Below are 24,615 nucleotides of genomic sequence, written 5' to 3'. Positions count from 1 at the left end.
ATTTTCTGTTTCTTCTTGACTCAGTCTTGGGAGAGTGTATGTTTCTAGGAATGTGTCCATTTCTTCCAGATTGTGCATTTTGTTGGTATATAATTGCTCATAGTATTTTCTTATGATCCATTGTATTTCTGTGGAGTCTGTGGTTATTTCTCCTCTTTCGTTTCTGATTTTATTTATTTGAGTCCTCTCTCTTTCCTCTTTGATGAGTCTGGTTAAGGGTCTGTCAATTTTGTTTATCCTTTCAAAGAACCAGCTCTTGGTTTCATTAATCTTTTGTATTGTTTTTCTAGACTCTATTTATTTCCGCTCTGATCTTTATTATTTCCTGTCTTCTATTCACTTTGGGCTTTGTTTGCTGTTATTTTCCTAGTTCTTTTAATTGTAAGGTTAGATTGAGCTTTTTCTTGTTTCTTGAGGTAGGCCTATATTGCTATGAATTTCCTTCTTAGGACTGCTTTCACTGTGTCCCATAAATTTTGAGTCGTTGTGTTTTCATTTTCATTTGTCTCTAGGTATCTTTTGAATTCTTCCTTGATCTCATTAATAACCCATTCATTGTTTAGTAGCATGTTATTTAGCCTCCATGTGTTTGCGTATTTTCCAGTTTTTTTCTTGTAGTTCTAGTTTCATACCATTGTGATGAGAGAACAGTTGATATGATTTCAATCTTCTTAAATTTATTGGGACTTGATTTGTGTCCTAATAATATGGTCTATCCTTGAAAATGTTCCATGTGTACTTGAGAAGAATGTATATTTTGCTGCTGTGGGGGACAATATATTTTTAAATGGCTTTTTTTGGGTTCTTGGCTTTTAATATTCTGAATCACAAATGGAATTTTTTTAATGCCTACAGCACCTAGTATTCCTAGGTGGTCTCCTATCCAAGTACTAACCAGGCCTGACCCTGCTTAGCTTCTGAGATCAGATGAGATCGGGCATGTTCAGAGTGGCATGGCCATAGACACGTATCAATTTTTATTTCACTAATTATACCCACCTATATTTGGCTTTTAATATTCTGAATCGCAAATGGAATTTTTTTAATGCCTACAGCACCTAGTATTCCTAGGTGGTCTCCTATCCAAGTACTAACCAGGCCTGACCCTGCTTAGCTTCTGAGATCAGATGAGATCGGGCATGTTCAGGGTGGCATGGCCATAGACACGTATCGATTTTTATTTCACTAATTATACCCACCTATATCCCAGGATTCCCTATCAATAAAGAAAGGACAAATAAAAATTACTTACCAGATTGAATGAAGCTCTCAACAAACACCACTCTACTAAGCTTTAGCTTTTAGTTCTGCATTTAAACAATTGAACCCCCCCAACCCCATTTTCAATAATTACATCTCTTCAAACATTCCAGAGTTTGCTTTTATGAAAATTGCTTGTATGGCACATGGTGATGATTTGCAAATAATTCTACAACCAGGTAACAATTTTTACAATTTTCGATTATAAGGGGTAGTAGCACTGCTATAGTTCTGGCAAAGCAGTGAACCAAACATTGATGAGGGCTATCAAATGTCAACCTCAAGGAAGACACTAAAAATACGTACTCAATAAATTAAATGTCATATCTGACCATCTTCATTAAAATTCAACCAAAATTACGTCCTTCATAGATGAATTTCTTGTGCCACTACTGTTGGCCTAAAATCTGTGAAAAGGAACTACACATGCTACTTCAGTTAAAGAACATTTTCAGCTTTAAAAAAATCAACATAGGATTCAACAGAGGGGGCGGGGACTTGTATAGTTTTTGGAAAGGATTAATTTTGTCACCCGAAGGCAGCCCAAAATTTTTTAAGTATCTTGCTCTTGCTGTATAGTTTCTTTACAGGGCTTTTACATTTTAAAGAACTGCCTGTCACTACATCATTAAATTATTCACTTTTTGTGAATCAGTGCAGAGGAATTAATGCAGATTAAACAGAAGCTACTTCTTGATAACTGCTTCATGAAATAATTTTTTAAAAAAACAATTTCTCACTGTATTTAATCTCCCCAAAGGGCCAAAAAGGGATCTAGATAATTTGTTATCTGTAATAATATACTATAATTAAAAATATATATCCTTAAAAGGTACTGGAAAGATAAGCATAAAATTCAGATATTTGTTAGGCTTTTTGGCATTTGACTACTTTTTCAGTTAGAAATGAGGACCTACTCCCAAATTGGGAAATGTATTTAGAAATTCATAAATTATACTATGTTATAGTCTCCAAACAGGCCTATGACTCAGTATAGATTTTGTCCTGGGTTATTGTCTGGAGACAAGGCAACATCTGTCAAAGGCAAAGAAAACAAGACAATTGCTTTTTAAAAGGCATTTTTTTCTAGGTTTAAAAAAAAGAGCAGCTGTCTAAATAAGCAAAAGGCATCTGTTTCTTCACTGCTGCCACAAAATTTGGAAAAGCAATTTGGGCTTGAGGATCATTTAATTGCTCCTTGAAGATAGAAAACAAGTTATTCTATTTTAATGTCTTGAAAATTATTTCCGAGATAAAATCATTGTGTCCAGCTTTACTTCAAATTCACTATCAACTTCAATTACTGTCATTTTAATTACCTCACCCCAAAAGTTTGACTGGCACATATCTGAGCAAATGCAGAACGTGAACATGTGTGGTTAGCTGACCTCATTTCCACAGATAAACTTACATCCTGGACTATGGACAATAATCATTAGTTCCCCAGTTTTAAGCTGTTGACTATAAAGGGCACTAGACACACAGCAGGTATTCAATAAATTGATAGAACAGTCAGGAAAAGCAAAATGTGTTTAAAACTTTTTAAAATATCACCTGGAAATAATTATTAACAAAATCATGGTAAGCTGTACATCAATTGCTCTCTGAATTATGTTGTCAAATGTGAATAAATTTGATGTTTTGGGGACACACATTTATGTCACGGCATTAACATGCTAAGCTATAGCCTTGACAATGCAGAGTATTTAAAGTAATCATTGGGGACAGTGTAATGCTCCCCAAGTAGGAAAACATGCCGAGAAAGAGCCCAACCCCAAATCACATGAGTATTAAGGAATGGGACTTGCACACTTCTCTTTTCTCTATCCCTTTTCCCAGGCCTATCCCTATTTCCAAAGGGGCTAGAAACCAATAATTTGATTCAACTTCCTTAGACTGCTATAGTTACTCTTTAAGCTTAATTTATGATAAAAATAAAACATCTTAAGAGTCAGGTAATTAACTTCCAGTTCAAGAACTGTCAACACTGATTTAACTTTCTTTAAAATAGGAATCCAGTTTTTCTGGGTAAGTTGGTCAGTTGATTGAGGATGGAATGTGGCATGGGGTAGAATTTGTTTTCAGGGAACTGAAAACATAGGTCAAATATAAATAAAAACATTTATATATAATATAGATACACACCAAATTGTTAATTATAGATACCTCTAAAGAGGTATGTGGGATGGTGAGGAAAAAGTGATCTGAAAAGAAATTTTTATTTTTTACTCTATATTAAAGGCACAGATGAAACAGAAGTTTAAATTTTTGCTAGCATGAAGTCTTGTGTTACATTAATTACCTGGAGTTATACAAAGGCTTGTTTTAGGTTACCCTGTACTTTTTCCTTCTTCTCTCAAATAAAAACCTATTCTGAAGAATCTGCTAAAGTTAACTCTTGAATTTTATATATTAATCAGCCAACATAGTCCAAAAGTAATATACTTCAAATGAATTGTAAGCAGATGCCATTCTAATTTCCTGATTCACATGCTTAAGGGAGACTCTGATTCTAAGGTAAACACTGGTTTGCATTAACATTTTGTGATTCTAATGAAGTCTATTTAATTGACCAGATATCTTCTGAGAAGGCCTCATGGAGAATCAGAGGTTACTCAAAAAGGCAAAACACACCCAAAGTGATGTGGGAGAAAACAAAATGAAAGTCTGTTATGCCAACAGAATAACTCCAATATATCTTGGTAAGAGAAAAAAGCAAGTTGGAAAACATATGCATAGTAAGAACAATTTATGTAGAAATTTTAAACCCACAAAACTATGTACTTCTATAGGTAAATATATATGTGTATAAATGCATAGGGGAAAAGTAATTGAAGAGTATACACTAGAGAGCAATAGTTACCATGTGGGAGGGGGGGTGCCCCAGGGGCCCTTTCACAATATCTGTACTTTTTATTCTTTTTCTTAGAATATATTGTTACTTAGATAATTAAATACAAAATGAAGAACTTTGGGAAATACTACATATGATTGTTTCCTTAAAATAGCTTGCTACAGAACATACAGTTTAGCAAACACTGCTGTTGTCTATTTTAAACATTATCATACTTTGTTCCTGCTATCCCTTACCTTTCTTGCATTTGCTCTACACAAATTCATATCTAAGGAAATCACACCAGCTTTTTCTTGAGTACTTGATTATGAAGAGATGATACAGTTGCCAGTAAGTGTCAAAATCAAGATAAGAACTGATACAGTGGGAACAAGGGTCATTTAAGCAGATAGGCCCATCTTATGGCTTTAATGTGATGCATTTGGAAATATGTGCAGGCTTCTAAAAAGGACAAGATGTTTTCCTGCTGGGTGTACCATGTGACATTTACTTGCCATGTTCATGTATCTACTGCAGAGAAAATGTTGCAGTATTAAGGTTAATACTCAGAAGCACACTCAGCTTCTCAGAAATGATATATAAATCCCAGATAGCACAAGTAGTGCTAAAGGTGTATGAAATATATATTAAAGTGGTATTTCTTTAGAAGTGAAGCATTTTTGTTTGAAATTGGAAACTCTTAAGAGTATCTCTATATGTGATTAATACTAAAATATTTACATTTAGGAAAATTTGTTCAGAATTATAATTAATCTGTTTTCTTGAAAAGAGAAAAGCCACAAGTCAGACATATGTGCAGCATGAATTTTGGCCCACAACACCAAATACATTACTGTTTTAGTTGATTAAAAATTACAGAATAGCAACATACTAGAACCAATGCCTATTACAAAATCAAGTAAATGTTATATTCCATGAAGTCCAGCTTTTAGTTATGAAAATCTAGATAACGAATTTTGTAATTTAGTAAAGAATACTTAAGGATCTACTCAGTAGAGGTAGGGTGCTGGTCACTACTACTTAGACCCTTTTTTAGATGATCTCAACATCTTAAACGGTCTCAAATTAAGCATTCTCTCTTCGTTGCACTGTATCTATAAAAAATACTATAAGAACTACAACAGCAAATAGAAGCCAAAAGATACATTTCAAAAGTTAAAGGCACAGATCAAACCACTTCTAGAGATAAGTGGTAATTATAAGGGTAAATTATATTATCTGTAGATAATATAAGATCAATGATCTATACTCTTGGTAGGATAGAAAATTGTAAATTATGTATTAAAAGAAATAAATAGCATCTAATTCATTCTTTAAAATGTTCTAAATATTTGGCACAATACATAGCTTTTCTTATTTAGAAACTATGTGATAAAAGTAATATTTTTTGAAATGATTTTTAAAATTGTCAGGTTATTGTTTCACATCCACCTGTCTCCCATTCGACTCCTCACCATTTTCTTCCCTAGTTCCCAAATTTTGTCCTTTTTTTTACTGAAAATCTAAAAATGAAGTATCATTCTTCTTTCTTACTTTAATGCCAAATAAAATGTAATCATTCATAATATGTGGCTAATATAAAAAAAAAAAAATTCACAATTTAACTGTTAATAGCCATAGATCTAGGGTAGTTTCAGGAGGTATCCCTAGAACAAAGCAAATATAAACGCTCATATTTTATCCAAGAATGTGATGCTTTTCTCTTTCCAGATTACTATTTATCCCAAAATTATCACGATATACATTTTTAAAACAATAATCTTTCTCTATAATCACAAAACAAGCAGAATATCTATCATCATTACAGAAATGACTGTATACTTTTAACATAATAGTCAGATATTTTTAATGACTATCTTAAACTAATTTCTAATTATATATACACTTACTACTTGAAAAATATATAGAGATTCTACCTATCTACTACTTTTAAATACACAACATGGTAACTTGTGTCTTCTTCCTAATAGCACAATTTTAAGGACAGGCACACAAAAGATATATTAGAGGTGAAGAAAGTATCAGAAAATTTTCCTCAACCTTGGTTTATCATCTCTTTATCTTTCCTTTATATACATACTAATTTATTAGTCCTCTTTCATTACCCTTTCACCCTATTCCTACCTAAAGACCTTTTGGGCTTCAGAGCAAGGACGGGTTTACTATATTACCTATTGTTGCTACTGAAGCTCAAATTACAGGTTTAAGAAAGAATGAAATGCTTGAGGTTAAGAAAGATTACACAAAATCCAAGGGAGAGTAGAGGGAAAAAAAAATATGGAGAGTGGTTGTACCCTACCAATAATTACCTGGCAATTGCAGAGCAGAGGTTCCTATCCAGACTTTATAGGGTCAAAAATTGAGAGTACACCTCTCTAATTATCAGGCTTTATGATTTCATTGTTTGAAATAATGCTCGATATCATCAAAAAGGCAAAACACACCCATAGTGACGTGGGAGAAAACAAAATGAAAGTCTGTTATGCCAACAGAAGAACTCCAATATATCTTGGTAAGAGAAATATGTTTTTTAAAAAACATATTTCACTCCAATTGAAAAGAGCATATTTCCCATCTACAAGAGTAGAAATGGCAGGGCTTTTCTACCTCTGAAAGAACCAGGACAAAAATAATTTTCCTGTATCTGCACTCATGATATGTACTTCCCCCAACCCCCTGCATAAACACTAACTTCACAGGAAATTGTGAGACTACATAGAGTACAGTTGTCACATAAAAGAAGACAATTTTAGCTTATCTCCCTGACTCTTCCCATTCTCCACCTTCTGAAACACACAACAGAGATCAGTGTGTTGAATTTGACAAGGACAATAATTTTAAAAAGTAAAGTGAGGACTCACAGAACCCTTAAATTAATACTAAGTTAAAATCCTAACATCATAACATCAAGGTGTCAATTCATTCAACTTTTAACCCATTTAGGAAGGTTTAAGCTATTAACTTAAAAATATGGTAGTACTTCTTTAGTAAGTATAGCTTCTTTATATCCTTTAATTGCTCATGCTAACAACTTTTATTACATACTACTGCTCCCTATAAGAAGTAAATCCAGGGACAATTCCATTTTATCTTAGACATAACATTTACTAGTTTTCCAAGCATGACAGAAATGGAAAAAAATATATATATATCAGAACAAGAACAATTTGTTAATTTCTACAATTTGTGTTCCTTCTGTAAGAAGTGCCTGATTCTATTAAAATTAACAAACGTAAGATCAGTCCTATGCTTTAGGGGAAAAAAAAACCTAATGAGAGACTAATTTACAAAGTATACAAGAATATAATTTTATAATAAATCTTTCCAGTGTTCGCCATAACTTCATTACATGAAATGTTTCCCTTCACAGAAACTCAGAATAGCTCTTATAAAATGAAACTAAACTTTCTGTGTTCATTTCTGGCAAGCATTGAACAAAACTGAAAAAATCTTGCTCACAAAGGATTTAAAAGTGCTGCCTCAGGAGCATAAACTACCACTAACATGCTGTATGAGTCTTGGTGAGTGGCTACTATCTGGGACCTCTTCCTCTCTTCTCAAACCAGTGAACCCATCTCAAATAAAGTCTAAAAGAAAACTAAAGCTGTGGCAGAAGTGAAACTCAGCATGCTTCACTCAAATACTTCTAAGGTAACCATTCTAAAGCAAAATTGGCTAAAGTTATCTCTTTTATAAAAAAAAAACAAAAAACAAAAAAACCAAAAGGCAAATGCTGCTGTTCAATCATCGGATAGACTTACAGAGGCCAAAACATGTGACAATAGCAAGAATTCAAGTAAAGTTATGTGAAAATTTAAACACGCCACTTTCAAGTTAAGACAAAAGTGAAGGGGAGCTATGATCTTTATATCAGAGTCAAAAAGCTTAGGCATTATCACCAAATGTTAATCACTTTACAGTCATCAATGAGACTATTGTATATATTTTTGCACCTTGCGCTTGTAAAAGCAGATAAAATATTTAATATGTAATTTACAATGTATTTTACTAGCTCAGCATACAGGATGTATATAGATTATATCAAAGTAGTAGACAGGGGCCTGTGCAAACCCTGCAAAAATAGTACTTCAGGTATCTGCTAATTAAAAAAACAAAAAGAAAGAAAACAAAAATAGTTTGCTGTTTAGAAGTGATACAATTCAAACTACCACAAAATACAAAGGGCTGCAAAATGTATACCATTCCAACAACATATATAAGTTATTAAATAAAGATTTGACTTAAAAGAATATAAATGAAGCCTTTAAGTGGGTCTTTTCTACATGCATATTATTCCTTAGTAAAGAAAAAATATGTAAAAAGGCCATTGGTAATTGCTTTGTTAACATTTGTAGAAAATGCCAATTCTCTGGTCACAAACTTCACTAAGTATAGCACTTAAGGTCTCTGCAGTGTTATAAACGTAATTTAAAATACTGTTAATTCTATAATTCCATTGGTAAAATAACGTGACTCGGAATATGGCAGTCTTCATGTTGAGGGCAATGATCCACAGTTTGTTTGAATTTCTTAGGTGTGAACAGTTATCCAGAAGAACAGCACCCTCCACCACCGCTCTGGCCTTGAGGTTCATCATCGATTATCTGTACACCTCGCCTTGCAGCTCCTGGTTGGCTGGAGCCATTGCCTTTTGCCCTCTCATCCACTTGTGCTGTTTCTATCATCCCTAAGAGAGAGAGAAAGCAGAAATTATTTAGGACCATAAACTTTGAGTTCTCCCTTCCTAATATTTCAGTGTACCACCATGATAACCATTTCTGACTTTAAACCAACAAGGAAACTAAATAATAAACATTTTTCAGCTCACTAAATAGCTTTTACTACAAGTTTAAAAAAATTAATAGCAAGTATATTTGTCCAGATGTATAATGGCCACAGTGACATCAATAGAGAAAAAAAAAGTTTTTGCCCTGATCAAATGACTATATACGTGTAATCCTTAAGATTTTCCAAATATACTCAGAAATATGTCAAAGTCCAAACTGTTCCAAATGCAAGTGGTATTTAGGGTACAACACTTATTCTTCAACTAATAAAGTATAATTGAAAGAATAAAAGAGTTAAAGATAAGGAAAAACAAAGCTGGAGGACTCACACTGTCTGATTTAAAGATATAGGAGAAAGTTACTCTAACAAAGACAGATATTGGTAAAAGGAAAAATATAGAGTTCAATGGAATACAGTCCAGATATAGACCCCCTTTTTTTGGTCACTTGACTTTTGACATATGTGCCAAGATTATTCAATGAAGAAAGAATAATCTTTTCAAGAAACAACTGGAATTGTACATTTATGGATAAAAAATAAACTTTGATCTGTACCTCTCACCATATGCAAAAATTAACAAAAATGAATCACAGATCTAAATGTAAAAAATAAAATTTCTATAAGAAAACATAGAAGGAAATCTCCCTAGGAGAAAAGTTTTGTGACTTTGAGTTAGGCAAAGATTTCTCATATAAAACAACAAACATGAACAATAAAGAAAAACTAATAAACCAATCTGCACTAATTTTTAGAACTTCTGTTTAAGATGAAAATATAAGACATAGACTAAGAGTAAACATTTGCAAAATATTTATCCGAAAAGATAAGGAAAGAAAAGAGGGAGTCCTTAAAACGGAACATAGGTTCTTAAACTTGGGTCCAGAGACGGCTCTTGAACAATGGTTTCCAAATTGAGGTGTGTGGGACAATCCACTGAGATGAAGTTAGAAAACATTACAAATTCTAACTTCTACTTTGTCTTCTTCAACCTTTAAAAATTTCTATTTTTTATGTGTCTTTTTATAGTGTACAAAGCATATTAGTACTTGTATATGTTCTTTATTTTTAAATAAACATATGGGAAATACTCAGAAATTTTTTATTAAACATGTGAGACTGATAACATTTAAAAGTGAATTATCTAGAACCTTGGTACTCAAAGTATGGCCTGAGGACAGCATCATCACCACTTGGGAGCCTGTTAGAAATGAAAAGCTCAGGCCCACATTAGACCCACTATATCAAAATATACATTTAAACAAAATCCCCAAGTGACTGGTATATACAGCAGTGATTCTCAAACTTTAGTGTACACCTGAATCATACAGAGGGACTGTTAAAACATAGATTCTGGATACCACCTCATGAGAATCTGATTCAGGAAGTTTGGGGTAGGGCCTCAAAACTTGCATTTCTAACATGGTCTCAAGTGATGCTGATGCTGCTGATCAGGGGTCCTCACTTAGAAAATTACTACTCTAGAAGCATTACGAATGACTTTTGGGTTTTCATAGAAATGAAATTTACTCCAAAGTTTGTGGATACAAACATAGTTTCATCAAATTCTCAAAAGAGTATGAGGTCCATAAATTCTATAATTTAACAAAATCATTTCAATCCACTATTCCACAGACTAGGGTTTTCCAAAATATGGTATGCACTTCACTGGTAATATGAGAAATGACTTTTGGGTTGTATATACACAAACATTTTCCCTTCTCTCTTTTAAAAACTTTTTGATATAAAAAATTTCAAGCATATATATAAAAGTAGAAAGCATAGCATAATGATAATCCTTATGTCCATCACACGATTTCATCCATACCCGACAAGCATCCCTACCTTACTTTGAATCAAATTCCAGATACAAGTTTATTCATAAATTATTTTAACATGAAGAACTTTTTTAAAAAATAAGAACTCATTTTTAAAACATAACCACAACTCCATAATCGCACCTAAAATTTTTACGATAACTTCTTTTTTAAAAAAAGTTTATTTTGTATTGAGGTAACATAAGTTAACATTATATAAATTTCAGGTATAGAACATTATAACTTAATATCTGTATACTTTATTGTGTGCTCACCACCAAAAGTCGACTTTCCATCTATTAGCATATATTGGACCCCTTTTACCCATTTCTCCCTCCCCCATCCCTTCAATAATTTCTTAATTATCATCAAATATCCAGTGAGTGTTCATAGTCTCAATTGTTTCACAAATGTTCTTTTTCACTATTTTGTCAAATCAGAATCCAAATAAGGTCCATCTGCTGCAAAATGTTGTTACAGCTCTCAAATCTGTTTTAATCTGTATATCCCCCCTCCGTTTTTACTTTTAATAGTTATGTACTTTATTTAATATGTATTTCGCACATACCACACACAGATTTCATAGCCATTAATTACTGCTTGAAATAGGGCTAAAGTAGATATTTAAGCTTTAAGAAATGAGTTAAAGAAAAAATATCAAGTAAATTATAATACTGGTAGATGTGACCAATTATCAATGTGATCATTAATGGAGACTAAAATATCATTTTAGAAATATTACCAATATTTTTAAAAGAGCCATTTCTAAACACAGTAAATCTGAATATACCTACTTTTACAAAGATCAAGAAAGAGTTCCTCAATTCCTTTGTTCTGTTTGGCTGATGTGTGATAATGTTTTGCTCCCACAGATTCTGCATACCTTAAAAAAAAAATAACATCAGTGACTGATCTAAAAATTTTTTTCATGTTTTTGTCATGACTGCTATTTTTTTCACAGTAGCAATTGTAGTGACTTATTACTAATTAACCCAGATTTAGTAAAATTAAGATCATATAGCCATTTAACATCTCTATACATTTAACCAAATTTTAAATATGAACACAAGTATAATGAGACAAAAATTTTTAAGTTAATTTGGAACCCAAATAGTTTAAAATTTTTTGTGACTCACTGACTATTGGACCATGATAGTTTTCTTTTGCACCACTCATATTTGTTATTGAAATCAAAAAGAGAAGTGAGAGTGGAACATCTTTAAATGTTGCCAAAAGTCTAGAAATTACCAATGTAAATAGGCTTCACTGAATCCAAAAGCTCAATATATATTAAGAAAAAATAAACCCAAATCTATCTATATATATATAATTAAGAGGTTTAAGTAATACTTAAATAGTAAAGTAAAGTACACTGTGCCAAAGAAAGTTTTCTACTGGGGAGTGATTGTTGGGGGAGGAGAGGAAAAGGAGGGTGGCAGGGATAACACTTACGATTCTGCTTCTTGAATGGAAACATGTCTCTCCTTTTCCAAGTCTATTTTATTACCTAATTTGAAAAAGTAAATGCCAATCTTTAATACTGACTCATTCTTATAACAAAATTAAGCCAATTCAAAATACACAACTGCCATTTTAATCACATGGAAAATATAAATCCCCATCAGACTTCTAAATGTCCTGAAATGATAAAGTTAACCCCTGAGATATGAAGGTTAATCATAACTATCAAAGTGAATGCCTCGACCTCCCTCAAATGGCTCAGTGAACTGCCCTCCTGAAGCTGCAGCCTGTCAGAGAAAATAACTTTTCCAAAGAGATGGACATTATTCCTTGATTTAAGATATAAACAAGGACTAAGATTTACTAAGGAACTTAGGGAATAAACCTATGATTCTTAGCCAGATTTAAAATTACTGAAAATAAGTTCAGCTTTCCTTAAAAAAGGGAACCAAACTGAGATTATGCTAAAAAACCACCAGAACAAAAGTGAAGAAACTGCAAAATGCAGATGCAGATTCCTTATTAAATACAGGATAGAGGTTAAGGTGAGTTGGCTGGACACACAGAATACTAAAGGTAAGGGAAATACCAGAGGAATGGAAAAAAACCCTAAGGAAGACACTTCAAACAAATATTTTAATTTCTTCTATTATGACCTGGGGCCAAGGGTGGGGAAATGGAATGGGGAGAAGGAATTTTGTAAATGAAGTCATTTTTCTTGGGACCTTAGAGAATCTAGAAGACAATTTCAGATAAAGCACTGAAGTAAGCACCTAATGAAAGATGCAATGCTTAGAACTGAGAAGTACAAGCCCAGAGATTCTAAATAGGAAGGACTTCAAATAATCTGACACCTAACTGTGAGCAGCTGCAATCAACTACATGACATCATAGCTTAAGGATGACAGGGAAGGAAGTAGACTATACTAAAACTCAGTGGGTAACAACAAATTCAGTAATTAAACTCCTTCTTTAAACAGTTATTTGTCTACCTCAGCAAGAAGATACATAATAGTCCTGATTTCCGACACACTTTTCAGTAAAAAATTTTAATTTGCTAAATATTACTGCCAATATATTCAACGGTCACCAGATTAAAACAAGTAATTTTATGCTATGACGAATGCAAAAAGCACCACCTAGCGGCCAGTGGCTCCAATAAAGCACAAGATTCTGCCACTCTTAAAAGATAAAATAGGATTGTCTCCTAGAGGTAGCAAGATCTTTGTTCCAATCAACTAATACTAAAACTCCTTTTCCTTAATCTTTAATGCCTCTTTTTTCAAATTCCACCAGAATTATCAATATCTATTTTAAAAAATGAGGAAAGAAAAAAATAGACAATCACTGACTCAAATGAATATTTGGGGGAAATTATTCAGACAGTGCTTTATTATTATTTTGTAACATTTAAACTTAACTACTCTAGTTATCAATAAAATAACTATTTTAAAAACCATTTAAAAAAATTTAATCCCTCTATGAAATAACTACTATTTCTTTGACTAATCAGTGTTCATAATGGCTTTATTAGCACAGACTAAGCCACAAGAAACTGCCTATTAGTGACTGATATCTTCTCAAAGCTCAAAACTGTTCTTAATTCCTATAAAGCAAGACAACTAAAGGATTAAGGCTTTGAGATTCATATCTGTTTCAATGCTATGGTGCGCCTACATAGGGAACTTTCTAATAGGCTTAAAACACCTGAAAACAAGGAAACCACCAAAGCAAGCACCTACTTGAAAGTATAGTACTAAAAAGGATAGGGAAAAAATTGGCTGAAGATAATCGAAAGATAAAAATATTCTGCTAAGAATAGTAAAAACTTTATCTTCTTTAAAAATATATATTTGAATTAAGAATATAGTAGGGATATACCCATTACTAAGGACAGATGGCATAATAGCAATAAAAAAGCTAGAACCATATTTCACTTAGAATGGATGGTGTATGACCTAGTAGAAAGCAGCTTTCAAAAGCTTTTTAAATCTGAAAAAAAAAAAAAACTTGTTTTTTTAAGTCCTGGCTCACTTCATTACTCTAAGATTTTAGGCAAATTACTTACCTCTCTTAGTCGCACTTTGTACAAATATAGCTAACAAACTTAGCAGGGCTAGTGTGAAAACATGATATGTGTAAAAGGCTTAGCATATAGCCAATACTCAATAAAGAATAGTTATAAATATCATCCATATTTATCACAGTGAATGACCAAATGGAAAATCAATATTGTTATGAGAGAATTAAAGCCTATGATAGATAACATACTTTCTACCACCATCCTGCTGGCTTCAATTAGCTAATTTAGCTAATCCAACACTCCCAGAAATCTTTCCTTAACACCCTACCCCCTAAATTTAGCTAGATTTGCTTCTGTGCTTTCACAGCACTTTGTAGTACTTTCCCCTTCAAAGCATAATATATAATAATAGCTTGTTTTTCTCTCTCCCTTACATAATAAGCTGAGAAGACAAAGACATTATCTATTTTGTTTACTTATTCACTACACTATTCCCAAAGCATGGTATGCAATATATAGCGTTGGTTAAGGATATTGGCTTGAAGTAGCAGACAGACCTTAATTAAAATCCCAGCTCTACCTCCAACTAGCTATGTTCTTTGGGAAGTATCAAGCTCTGTAAGCCCATTTCCTCATGTGTAAAAGAGAAGTGGCAACAATACCTTCTTACAGTGTTGCCAGGAGGCTTAAACAAAATAATAAATGTGTAGATCTTAGAATAGTACCTGGCACTCAATAAATGGTAACTATTATTAACAATAAATATTTGTTTAACAAACACAAATGTTAAGAACAGACTAGAAACAAAATACTGTCAAACAGAGCAACCACCGCCAAGAGTGTTGATCAATGGATTAACTAAAACCTGGAGCCAAAAAAGTCTTTGCTAATGAAGTACAGGGTTCTCTATACTTCATAGTGGTTAACACACTATCAGTGGTTTAGATAAGGATCTAGAAAGCTCAGTATCTAATTTGCACATGAAAAAGCTAGAGCATATATCAAACATAAAGATTCATAAACATAAGGAATTCTTACACTTGGGTTTAAACACTTATATAAGAACAAGATGGGAAAAGCCTGACAAAAGACCAATGCCTATACAAAATGAATTTATGGCCATGGACAATGGACTAGTGGTTACCAGAGGGGAGGGGGGGAAGAGGGAGGTAGACAGGAGAAAAAGGAAAAAAAAGCAAAAAAAAAGGAATTCAGATTTTTGTTAACTATAATCTATATAAAAGAGACAGTGATTAACATGGCTGCTAAAAAGTGTATACAATCTTGGGCAATGTTGGTAGAAGAACAGCATGGGGATTTTAAAAAGAGAGAACCACGTAAAAATACACTGGCTCAACGTTTGGATTCTAGTGTTCAAGTGTAAGAGACACACTGATACACTGAAATAAACCTAGGAAAAAATAATCAGAATAATAAGAATGTTTGGAAGTTAGGCCAAGTGAAAAACAGTTGAAGACCAAGAATGTAAGACTGTAGGTGAACCATCCAAGTAGGCTTTAAATGTCTGAAAGGTTGTCTTACGTAAAGGGAAAGAAACAAATGTTTGTCAAATGCCTTCTCTGTGCCAAGTGTTTTCCAAATCATTACTTAATCTTTACCAAAATCCTGAGAGGTATTATTATTTTGAAGTTAGCAATAAAACAGAAGAACTACTATAAATAAAACTACTAGCAATAAAACACTGAACTACTATAGAGAATAGAATGAAGATCAATAGGTAAAAAAAAAAATAATGCAAATGTCCATCAACAACAAAAGGATAAACTGTGAAATATTCATAGAATAAAGTAAGACAGCAAAAAGAATAAACTACAACTACATACAACAACACAGAGGAATCTTGCAAACATAATGTAAAGCCAAAGGAACCAGACAAAAAGGAGTACATGCTATATGATTCCATTTATATAAAATTCAAAACAAAATTAAACCATGCAGAAAAAAGTCAAGATAGTGTTTGGCAGTGGGGGCAGTGAGGGGAAGGCAGCTGGGTAGTGCTGGGATGAAAAAACAGCACACGGGGGCTTCTAAGATATTGGTTACATGGATATATTAACTTTGTGAAATTCTCCTTTTGTGGTAAATGGGCTCTCAAAATCTCCCAACTCTGAATTACAACTAAAATTCTATGTCACATTTGCCAAGGAAAAAAGAGCATTTTATACCAATCATTAATAAACATTATATAACATTAAAAGAAGAGCATCTGACCCTACTTGAGGTAGTAAGCTACCAGATCCAGTATTCATTCCTAAACCTTCTTATAATACGAACTTGAAGAATATACAGTTTAAGCTAATCATTCATAAGCTTATTTAACTAGCTAATTTAAAAACAAAACAAACAAACAAAAAAACATTACTTTGTAACCTTGGTCAAATCACAAGTTCTTGGGGCTTCTTTGCTTTCTTAAGTATATGTTGGTTATTTCTTTGTCTTTTCTGAGATAACCAGAATCACAAGTAATCAAATCTTCAGTTGTTCACCTATTTTGGCCACTTCAACTCCCAAGAAGTCTCATATACCACATAAAGCTAGGCCAAACTCACTAATGACTAGCTTTGATCAGTGTTCTGGTTTGAAATACTCCCAACATCTAGCCAAACATCTAGCATGTAGACTGAAAATCAGGCCAGGTCATCTCCTTGGCCTCTTCCTCTAGTCCTGCATCCTGATCTGGAACTGAAAAGCTGACTATACATTTAATGGTGATAAAATGCAACAAACATAAGCTCAAGTTAAAAACAAAAACTCTTAAGGCTAGGAGAAGCCCATGCTGACCATTTCATTCTACTTCTCCCACTAAAATTCTCCTGGTTTCTCCCAAGCCATTTCTACTCTATCAGTAATACAGAAAGGAAGAGAGAAACAGCATGAGTCTATTCATTATAAGGATTAATAACATAAGCACAGGAGTCAGAATGACTTCAATTTAAATTCCATCTTCAATAGCTACCTGATATTGGTCAAGTTATTAATCATCTCCAAGGCTCAGTTTCCTCTATAAAGCCCTCAAAGGGTTATGAGGATCACATGAGATAACACCTACTGAGTATATAGCACAGCATCTGGTATACTTTATTGCTCAATAATTAGTTATTACATGAAAAAATAATAATCTAAAGAAAAGGGGAATCAAAGAGAAATTCCAGAACTCAGAGAGTTCTGGAGCACTTTTATTTTACCCATTAAGAATATTCCTCCTTTCTAGTATCATGATCTACTCATATCCTTATACATTTGTCCTTAACTTGAAAATGTGTACAGTCAAATGTACAGAACAGGAACACTAGCTTAAGTCATTTGTTTTAATTTTATTTTTCGGTAGTCCCTGAACTTTTTCCTAAACAAAATCTTACAGTGAAAAACTAAAAGTCAAGCTGAAGCAAGGCTGGGGACTTAAAGCCTTACCTGTTTAGCTCCTAACTTCCTACCCAAGGCACTCCTTGAAGTACAGAGTTTGATTTGAATCCCCTAAAAGATGACTTCAAATACTAAATTATTCTAAAATATTAAGTATTAAAATGCCATTCTTCTTTTCTCATATAACCTTAAAATAAGAATTACTGGTTTACTATTCTGTAATAAAGCATTAAAGAAACAAAGGACATTTTTTAAAAGTAATGATGCTTACCAACTATACATAAACAGATTTCATTTCCCAACATTTTCCGTAATTCTTTGACCCAGTTTTTTACCTGTGTATACAAAAAAGTTAACATTAAAACAAATCCTGTTACAATGACTACCATTACAACACCCCAAAATTCAACACTGTCAAAATACCTCAGAATTTGGCTAACAACCCACATGTTTAATTACTAGGAATGATTAAATGTAGGATTATTTATTGCCAGATTAAACTACAAACCACACACATACAAACACCCAATGGAAATATTTCTCTATCTGCATATAGGTATAGACAGAAGCACTTCTGATTACAAACTTTCCTAAATTATCCATAGACTCAAGCAAAGCTATTCACCAGGGCAAAAGCATGTCAACTCCAGTCTCTGAAAACAGATTATTTGTATAGTTATTTTGGAGTTAAAAATGCATGAGCTTAACCCAATTGGTTCTGAAATATAGGGCATGGGAGCTTCTGCAGCACACATTTAAAGGAAAACAATGTATATGAGCACCAGAAAGACTGGTGAAATAAATTTTCATCCTTTAGTGTCTAACAGGTTTTTTTCAACCATGGCACTACTGATACTTTGGCTCAGATAATTCTCTATTGTGAGGGACTGTCCTGTCCAATGTATACTGTTTAGCATCCCTAACCTCCTACACACTAGATACCAGTACCAACCTCCAGTTGTGACAACCAAAGATGTCTCCAGACATTGCCATCTCATCCTGGAGAACCACTAGTATACAATGACTCCAATAACAAAATGATACTTCACTATGGATGAAGCCTAGCAGTAGGCACAGTTGGAGTAAATTGGAATTAAGTAAATTAATCTTTTGAACTCATAATTTTAAATATATTGACTCCAATAAAATATGATAAAGAACAAACTTGGATACCTTCTTTCACTTTTTGTAATGGAATTTGACCTCTACATGATCAAATTACACAGAACTTATACACCTTCCTAAAAAAAATACACACACATCTAGTCCTATGGTACAAATGTTAATAGTTCCACACTCCTATTCTCTGCAAGAATGCAGAGGAACTATCTTTAGTAAACTCAAAATCTTTATAAAAGCAAAGGTAATCAGTATCATCACCTTATCTTTGTGGTAGCACTGAAAGATAGCCCTATCTTTTTGTTTCATTCACATATATGTATAAAGTTTTCAGAGAAGCATTTAACTTCCACCTCTAGTTGATTTCACATAAGAAAAATTTGATAGTACTGTTATAAAATGTACATTCTCATCAGTTCAAAAGAAACATGCCAGAATCCAATTATGCATTACTCCTTGTACATACAGTATCACAACCTACTAAATCTAAGTAATTAAAAAAAAAATTCTTTTATTCACCTCCAGTAAGATCTTCCTATGCAGGCATCCTATTCATTATCCCATACATTCTGTGATGAGTTAGATGGTCACAAATTTTTTGCCAATCCTCCTATCAAGAGGTAGAATCTATTTACCCTCCCTCTGAATTTGGGCTAGCATTGTAACTTGCTTCGACAAAGAGAACATGGCAGACGTAATGCTATACCAGCTCCAGACCTAAGTCTTATGAAGGCCTATCAACTATACTCTTGGAAGCCAGCTGTCACATAAGCAGCTTAGACTGGAATATGGATAATGAGAGAGCATGTGGAGAGAGTACCAGAGGATAAGATATCAGATGAAGTACGAGGCCATAGAGGAGAATCAGGCTCTCTTGAATGGGGTCCTGGTACAGCCAAACTCTGAGTTCAATGCAGCATGAGAGACTGCACTGACACGAAATGGAGCAGAGGACCCACAAAATCATGAGAAATAATAAATCATTATAAACCACCATGTTTTAGAGGTTTTGTTATGCAGAAAGAGATAAATGGTCACTTTCAACCTAAAAGATTTGACCTTCTCTTATTCGATAAAAGACTTAACCCATTTTTTTAATGTCAAAGGTAGAACGGGATAACAAATATCACCAAATAGCAGCCCCCAAATAACTTTTTAAAATATCATTAAATCTGTAAGCTACCTATTATTTCATTTCCCTACTCTTTGAACTAAGTTTTTCAACGTCATTAATAATCCAAGAGTTAACTTGTATATCTGCTTCATCAGTTAAATACTGGGAAATGAAAAGAAAAATAAAAACTAAAAAGGCAAGCAATTTCAACAAGAGCAAAACTGTAGCTCAAGGCAAGGTAAGTTTTTTTGCCTTGGAAATTATCCCTTTCAGTTACTGTTTTTTGACAAATTTCAGGGGCTTTCAGAGGAAAGGTCAAATAAGTAATGTCTCTATTATCCCAACTGTGATGAGAATTCAGAGATAAGTTTAATGACAACCCTTTTTTGGTCCCAACCAACTTTAAAAGCCCTACATTTGTGTATGTTTAAAAGGATGAAAAAAATGGAGGAACTTTAAAATAAATGTTTTTAAAATTTATATATCCTCCAGAATATTAAATGAGGAGAAAGAGCTTAAATTTGATTTAGTTCTTTTCCTCTTCTCAATTAGGGAGCCCGTGCAGCCATACCAAGGATTCATGTGCCCAGTGTGAATGGAGTCAAAGAAATGGATATGATTTTTCTTTAACAGGGAGAAAAAAAATCCCTATACTTTACTGAAGCCTTATTTTAGATTATTTCCCTTTCCTAATATCTGAGAAAGCCATGCAATAAACTATTAATAACTCTGATATCCATGAATTAAATACTCCATTAAAAAATGAGTGGTCACCATTTATGCATAAATTATACTTTATATATAAAACCAAGACTAATCACATTGGTAAACAAAGGCATGTTATGGAGACTTAAAAATTAGTGTTCTTCTATTACGTTATCTACCCATAAGTAAATAGAATACCTTCTGAAAAGAATCTTCATCCGTTATATCATAAACTAAAATAGCTCCATTTGAATCTCTGTAGTAAATTGGACCCAATGCATGGAATCTCTCTTGACCTGCTGTATCCTAAAGAAACAAATGCTTATTAGATCAGAAGAAAAAAATACATCTGCTATTACAACTACAGTAAACTTCTGACTGATTAGAAATTAAAAAGAACAAAGCAGCTTACAAAAAAATTTTTTTTAAGTCAAGTTATAACCAATATTAATGTTTTACTGTTATACAAAGGTTACATTTCCTCTCCCTACCCTCTTCCTCCTGAGCAATCTTTCCACCCCCACTAAAAAAAAGTACAGTTGCCTGAGGGTCAGAATGGCCGAGATGGCATTATAAGCCAGAAATAGGCTTTGCCCTAAATTTAAGCTCCCCACAGAGGGAGGAGACAAGAAAAGAGAGCATGCATCAGAACCACCTGCCAACAGGAACCCTACTGTATTACCCTTCCCTTACTCTCCAGTAGCCACTTGGAAGGTTGGAACACAAGGGAATAAAAAGCCAGGCAGGCTGTCCATCCACCCTGTCCTTTCCTCTCTCTGACATGGAATCCCTCCGAGTTAACCTTTACCCACCTGATAAGTTATGGTGGCAATACTCTTGTATACGATTATATTCAAGATATAATTATTTGCCAGATTTTAGCGGGGGAAATGTTTATTTAAAAAAGTTTTGGCTAACATTCACTTAAAAAAAAAAAGCTATTCCTTGAGCCAATTAGTTATTAGAGTACCAATAACGTAGAGGCTTCATTCAAACAGTTGAAAAAGTTAACTTACCCATATAGCAAGGTTTACTCTTTTCCCACCAATATTTAACTTCTTTGTTAAGAATGATGCCTAAGAAAAAAGATATATACGTTAAACAATGTTTCATATAAAATAATGTTTCTTATCCTAAAAACTATAAATGAATAAATCATCTGAATATGAAACTCAAGTTATCTGGGAGAAAAAGTAATCACTGAGTTTTTATTAATGATTAAACATTGTTTTCACCGAAGACAGAACATTACTTATATTCTAAGAAAATAGTTTTATGAACATGTTATGAAAATTACAAAGAAAAATTAGTAATTAAATATTTTCTTAGTTTTCCCCATAAAAAATTTCTTAGAGAATATAATTTGATGCCACCTTACCTATTCATTATAGAAAGTCTAAGAGATTTCTAAGATGAGATAAATTTTTATTCATTTACTTAACTGTATAAATACCAATATTATTTAAAATGTTGCTGTAATTATTTTATAATTCAATTATTTATTTTTAATAATTTTCTTAGGTACTAATGTCACAGAAATAAATGGTTCCAGCCTTCAAAGAGCTATAGTATATTTTAGAAATAAAAATGTAAAAAGAATTACAATATCATGTGATAACTGTTAAAATGAATGGTCTTGCTGAGTATACTATAAGGAGAGCTAAAAAAAAAAAAAAAGGTAGTGTAAAGCCTGCCTGGATGAGTCAAAGGTAGCTTCAGAGAGAAGGTGGTAATCTTCCCATTACTCATAGTAGGGGTTTTCTCTGAGAGATGAGTGAAACCACTCAAGCCTGAAACACGTAATTCTCCGCCCCATGGGAAACTCCAAGTTGTATAGTCAATGCCAGAGACAAGACTACAAACATAGGCAAAGAGTGAATGAACCAAAAAAAAGTCCTAGAATTCCATGACTAGAAAGAAGTATGGGCATTAGTTACCTTGTGGGTCTTAACATAACCTATTCCAAGACAGTAGACATGTATTTTTTCCTTAAATGTATACTACAGTCAGGTATAATTGGGAAATGCTGCATATTGCTCTGTGTCCCCTTTGTACATTCACAATACATATTGCGACATTAAGATTCTGCCAAAAGGAAGGCTAATTCCATTTATACAAGCATCCCCCAAACTCATTTGACCTTTTACTCTAGAGAAAAACCTAGTTCATCCTAAGGAATAAGTGTTAGGAGATAATAGAGAATCACTAAAGAATTATTTAGCAGTGGGAAGTATAAAATCTACACTTTAAGAGAATGACTTTGGGATGGGAGGGGAGGTTGGACTGGAAAGGACAGGACTAGACCTGGGAGCCTAAAGGCTATTACAAAGTTGGAGAGAAAAAAAGGGCCTGAACTGAGTCTATGAAGATAGACAAAAGAATGAAGAGTAACTGAAAAGTAAATATAATAAGAATCCAGAGTCAGCTGACACGTTTAAAAAAGAAATAAAGAGCCAAGTTCAAAGAGACAGTCAGATTTAGGTGTAGCTATACAAAAGAAAAGTACAGAGAAGAAAGCTAGAACTGACAAAAAGCTAGAATGGTGAATCATTATTGAAGGATAGGGAACCTAGATTTTGGGAAGGACTTCCTGCTGTATGCACACAAAGGAAAATTAGAACTAAAAAAACGCCACTAGATTTAGTGGTTTCTAAGGAATCCAGAGATAGATATATAAATGGCAGAGATGAGATCAAATCCAAGAATATCTGCCTTCAAGTCCCAAGCTATACTAAATGTATTTTATTAAAATGAAACAAGTAAGAATTATATGGGAAGGGTATAAAAGAAATTAAATGGCAAAATAATAAAAGAAATTACTTGGAAAATGAGAAAAACAAATACATGTTATAACAATAAATGTGAATAAAGGACATCTCCCATTCAGTACATACAGTACCGGGGCTAAGAATATGAACTTTGAAGCAGAGCTTTGTATTTGAATCCTAGCTTTGCCACTTATTAGTTGTGTAATTTATTTGAACTCATCCATTTTCATGGTTTCGATATAAATGCTATTTAAAGAAACTCAAAATCCTAAACCTATTCAAATATTTTATAGGTCAACTTAAGTGCCTCTCTGTCAAACACATTTAAAATTAGACTGATCTCTCCAAAATTGGCTTTCCATTCCAACTTTAGTATTTTGAGCACATTCTCCAAATCACTGAAGTTTAGAACCTTAGAAATATCGTCATTGAATATTCTCCCTCGTCATTCTGTATTCCCAAACAACCTACCAAACCCCAATTCTGTTTGTTCAGAAAATTCCCCTCTAATTTGGGCCTATTCTTTATTCTCTATCCGAATCGCTTCTATCCAAGGTCAGTTCATGAGCTATACACCTTCTCTGAATTTTTAAGCTTTCTCAAATCACCCATAAAACCCAGTTTCCCTATCTTGAAGAATTTTAGGAACCCTATTCTTATAATATACAGTATATACTGCTTTTTAAGTTTTCTTTTCATAGACACGTCTTTTTAATCAGATTACATATTTTTATTAACACTTTCATAGTGATTACAATGAAATGAGCAGTGTTCTAAGAGTTTTTCAATATTAACTCATTTAATTCTCATAACACACTGTGAATTAGATATATTATCCAAATATTATAGATGTGGAAACAGACACAGGAAGGGTAAGTATCTTCACACAGTACCGAAGTCACACAGTAAGTGATAGAGTAGGATCTGACAGCCTTGTAGTCTGGCCCCAAACACAACTTATAAGATCTATGCTATGGTATCTCCCCAACTGAGATCTAAACTAACACTTCTTCTCCAGTGGAAGAAGCAGAAATAGCAGAGCCATAGTTCTGCCCAGAGCAGATATGCAAATACAGTTGACCCTTGAGTATTGTAGGGGTTAAGGGCGCAGTTCCACACACAGTTGAAAACCTGTATATAACTTCTGACTCCCCAAAAACTTAACTAATAATAAATAACCTACTGCTGACCAGAAGAAGCCTTACCAGTAAGTTGATTAACACCTATTTTTATGTTATATGTATTATATATTGTATTGTTATAGTAAAGTAAGCTAGAGAAAAGAAAATGTTAAGATAAGGAAAATGCATTTACATTACTGTATG

General features: G+C 33.2%; 1 protein-coding gene and 2 pseudogenes across 1 annotated transcript in view; all 3 read right to left on the bottom strand.

Moving 5' to 3' along the window:
- Nucleotides 1-846: 846 nt before the first annotated feature.
- Nucleotides 847-965, bottom strand: LOC112472337 (annotated as a pseudogene).
- Nucleotides 966-1,046: 81 nt separating this feature from the next.
- Nucleotides 1,047-1,165, bottom strand: LOC112472564 (annotated as a pseudogene).
- Nucleotides 1,166-3,463: 2,298 nt separating this feature from the next.
- RAB21 (RAB21, member RAS oncogene family) overlaps nt 3,464-24,615 on the bottom strand; it is a 28,940-nt gene continuing 7,788 nt past the window's right edge. Inside the window, exons 2-7 of the mRNA XM_006923751.3 lie at nt 21,539-21,598; nt 20,721-20,828; nt 17,856-17,919; nt 12,169-12,223; nt 11,511-11,599; nt 3,464-8,801 (exon numbers count right to left, since the gene is read on the bottom strand). Of these exons, the coding sequence (XP_006923813.1) occupies nt 8,659-8,801; nt 11,511-11,599; nt 12,169-12,223; nt 17,856-17,919; nt 20,721-20,828; nt 21,539-21,598 (519 nt within the window). The 3' untranslated portion in view covers nt 3,464-8,658. The remainder of the gene's footprint in view (nt 8,802-11,510; nt 11,600-12,168; nt 12,224-17,855; nt 17,920-20,720; nt 20,829-21,538; nt 21,599-24,615) is intronic.

The sequence above is a fragment of the Pteropus alecto genome, unplaced genomic scaffold (assembly GCF_000325575.1).
Source record: "Pteropus alecto unplaced genomic scaffold, ASM32557v1 scaffold76, whole genome shotgun sequence".
NCBI classification, from domain to species: domain Eukaryota; kingdom Metazoa; phylum Chordata; class Mammalia; order Chiroptera; family Pteropodidae; genus Pteropus; species Pteropus alecto.
The sequence above is the reverse complement of the archived record's forward strand: the minus strand, read 5'-3'. Positions and strand labels throughout refer to the sequence as shown.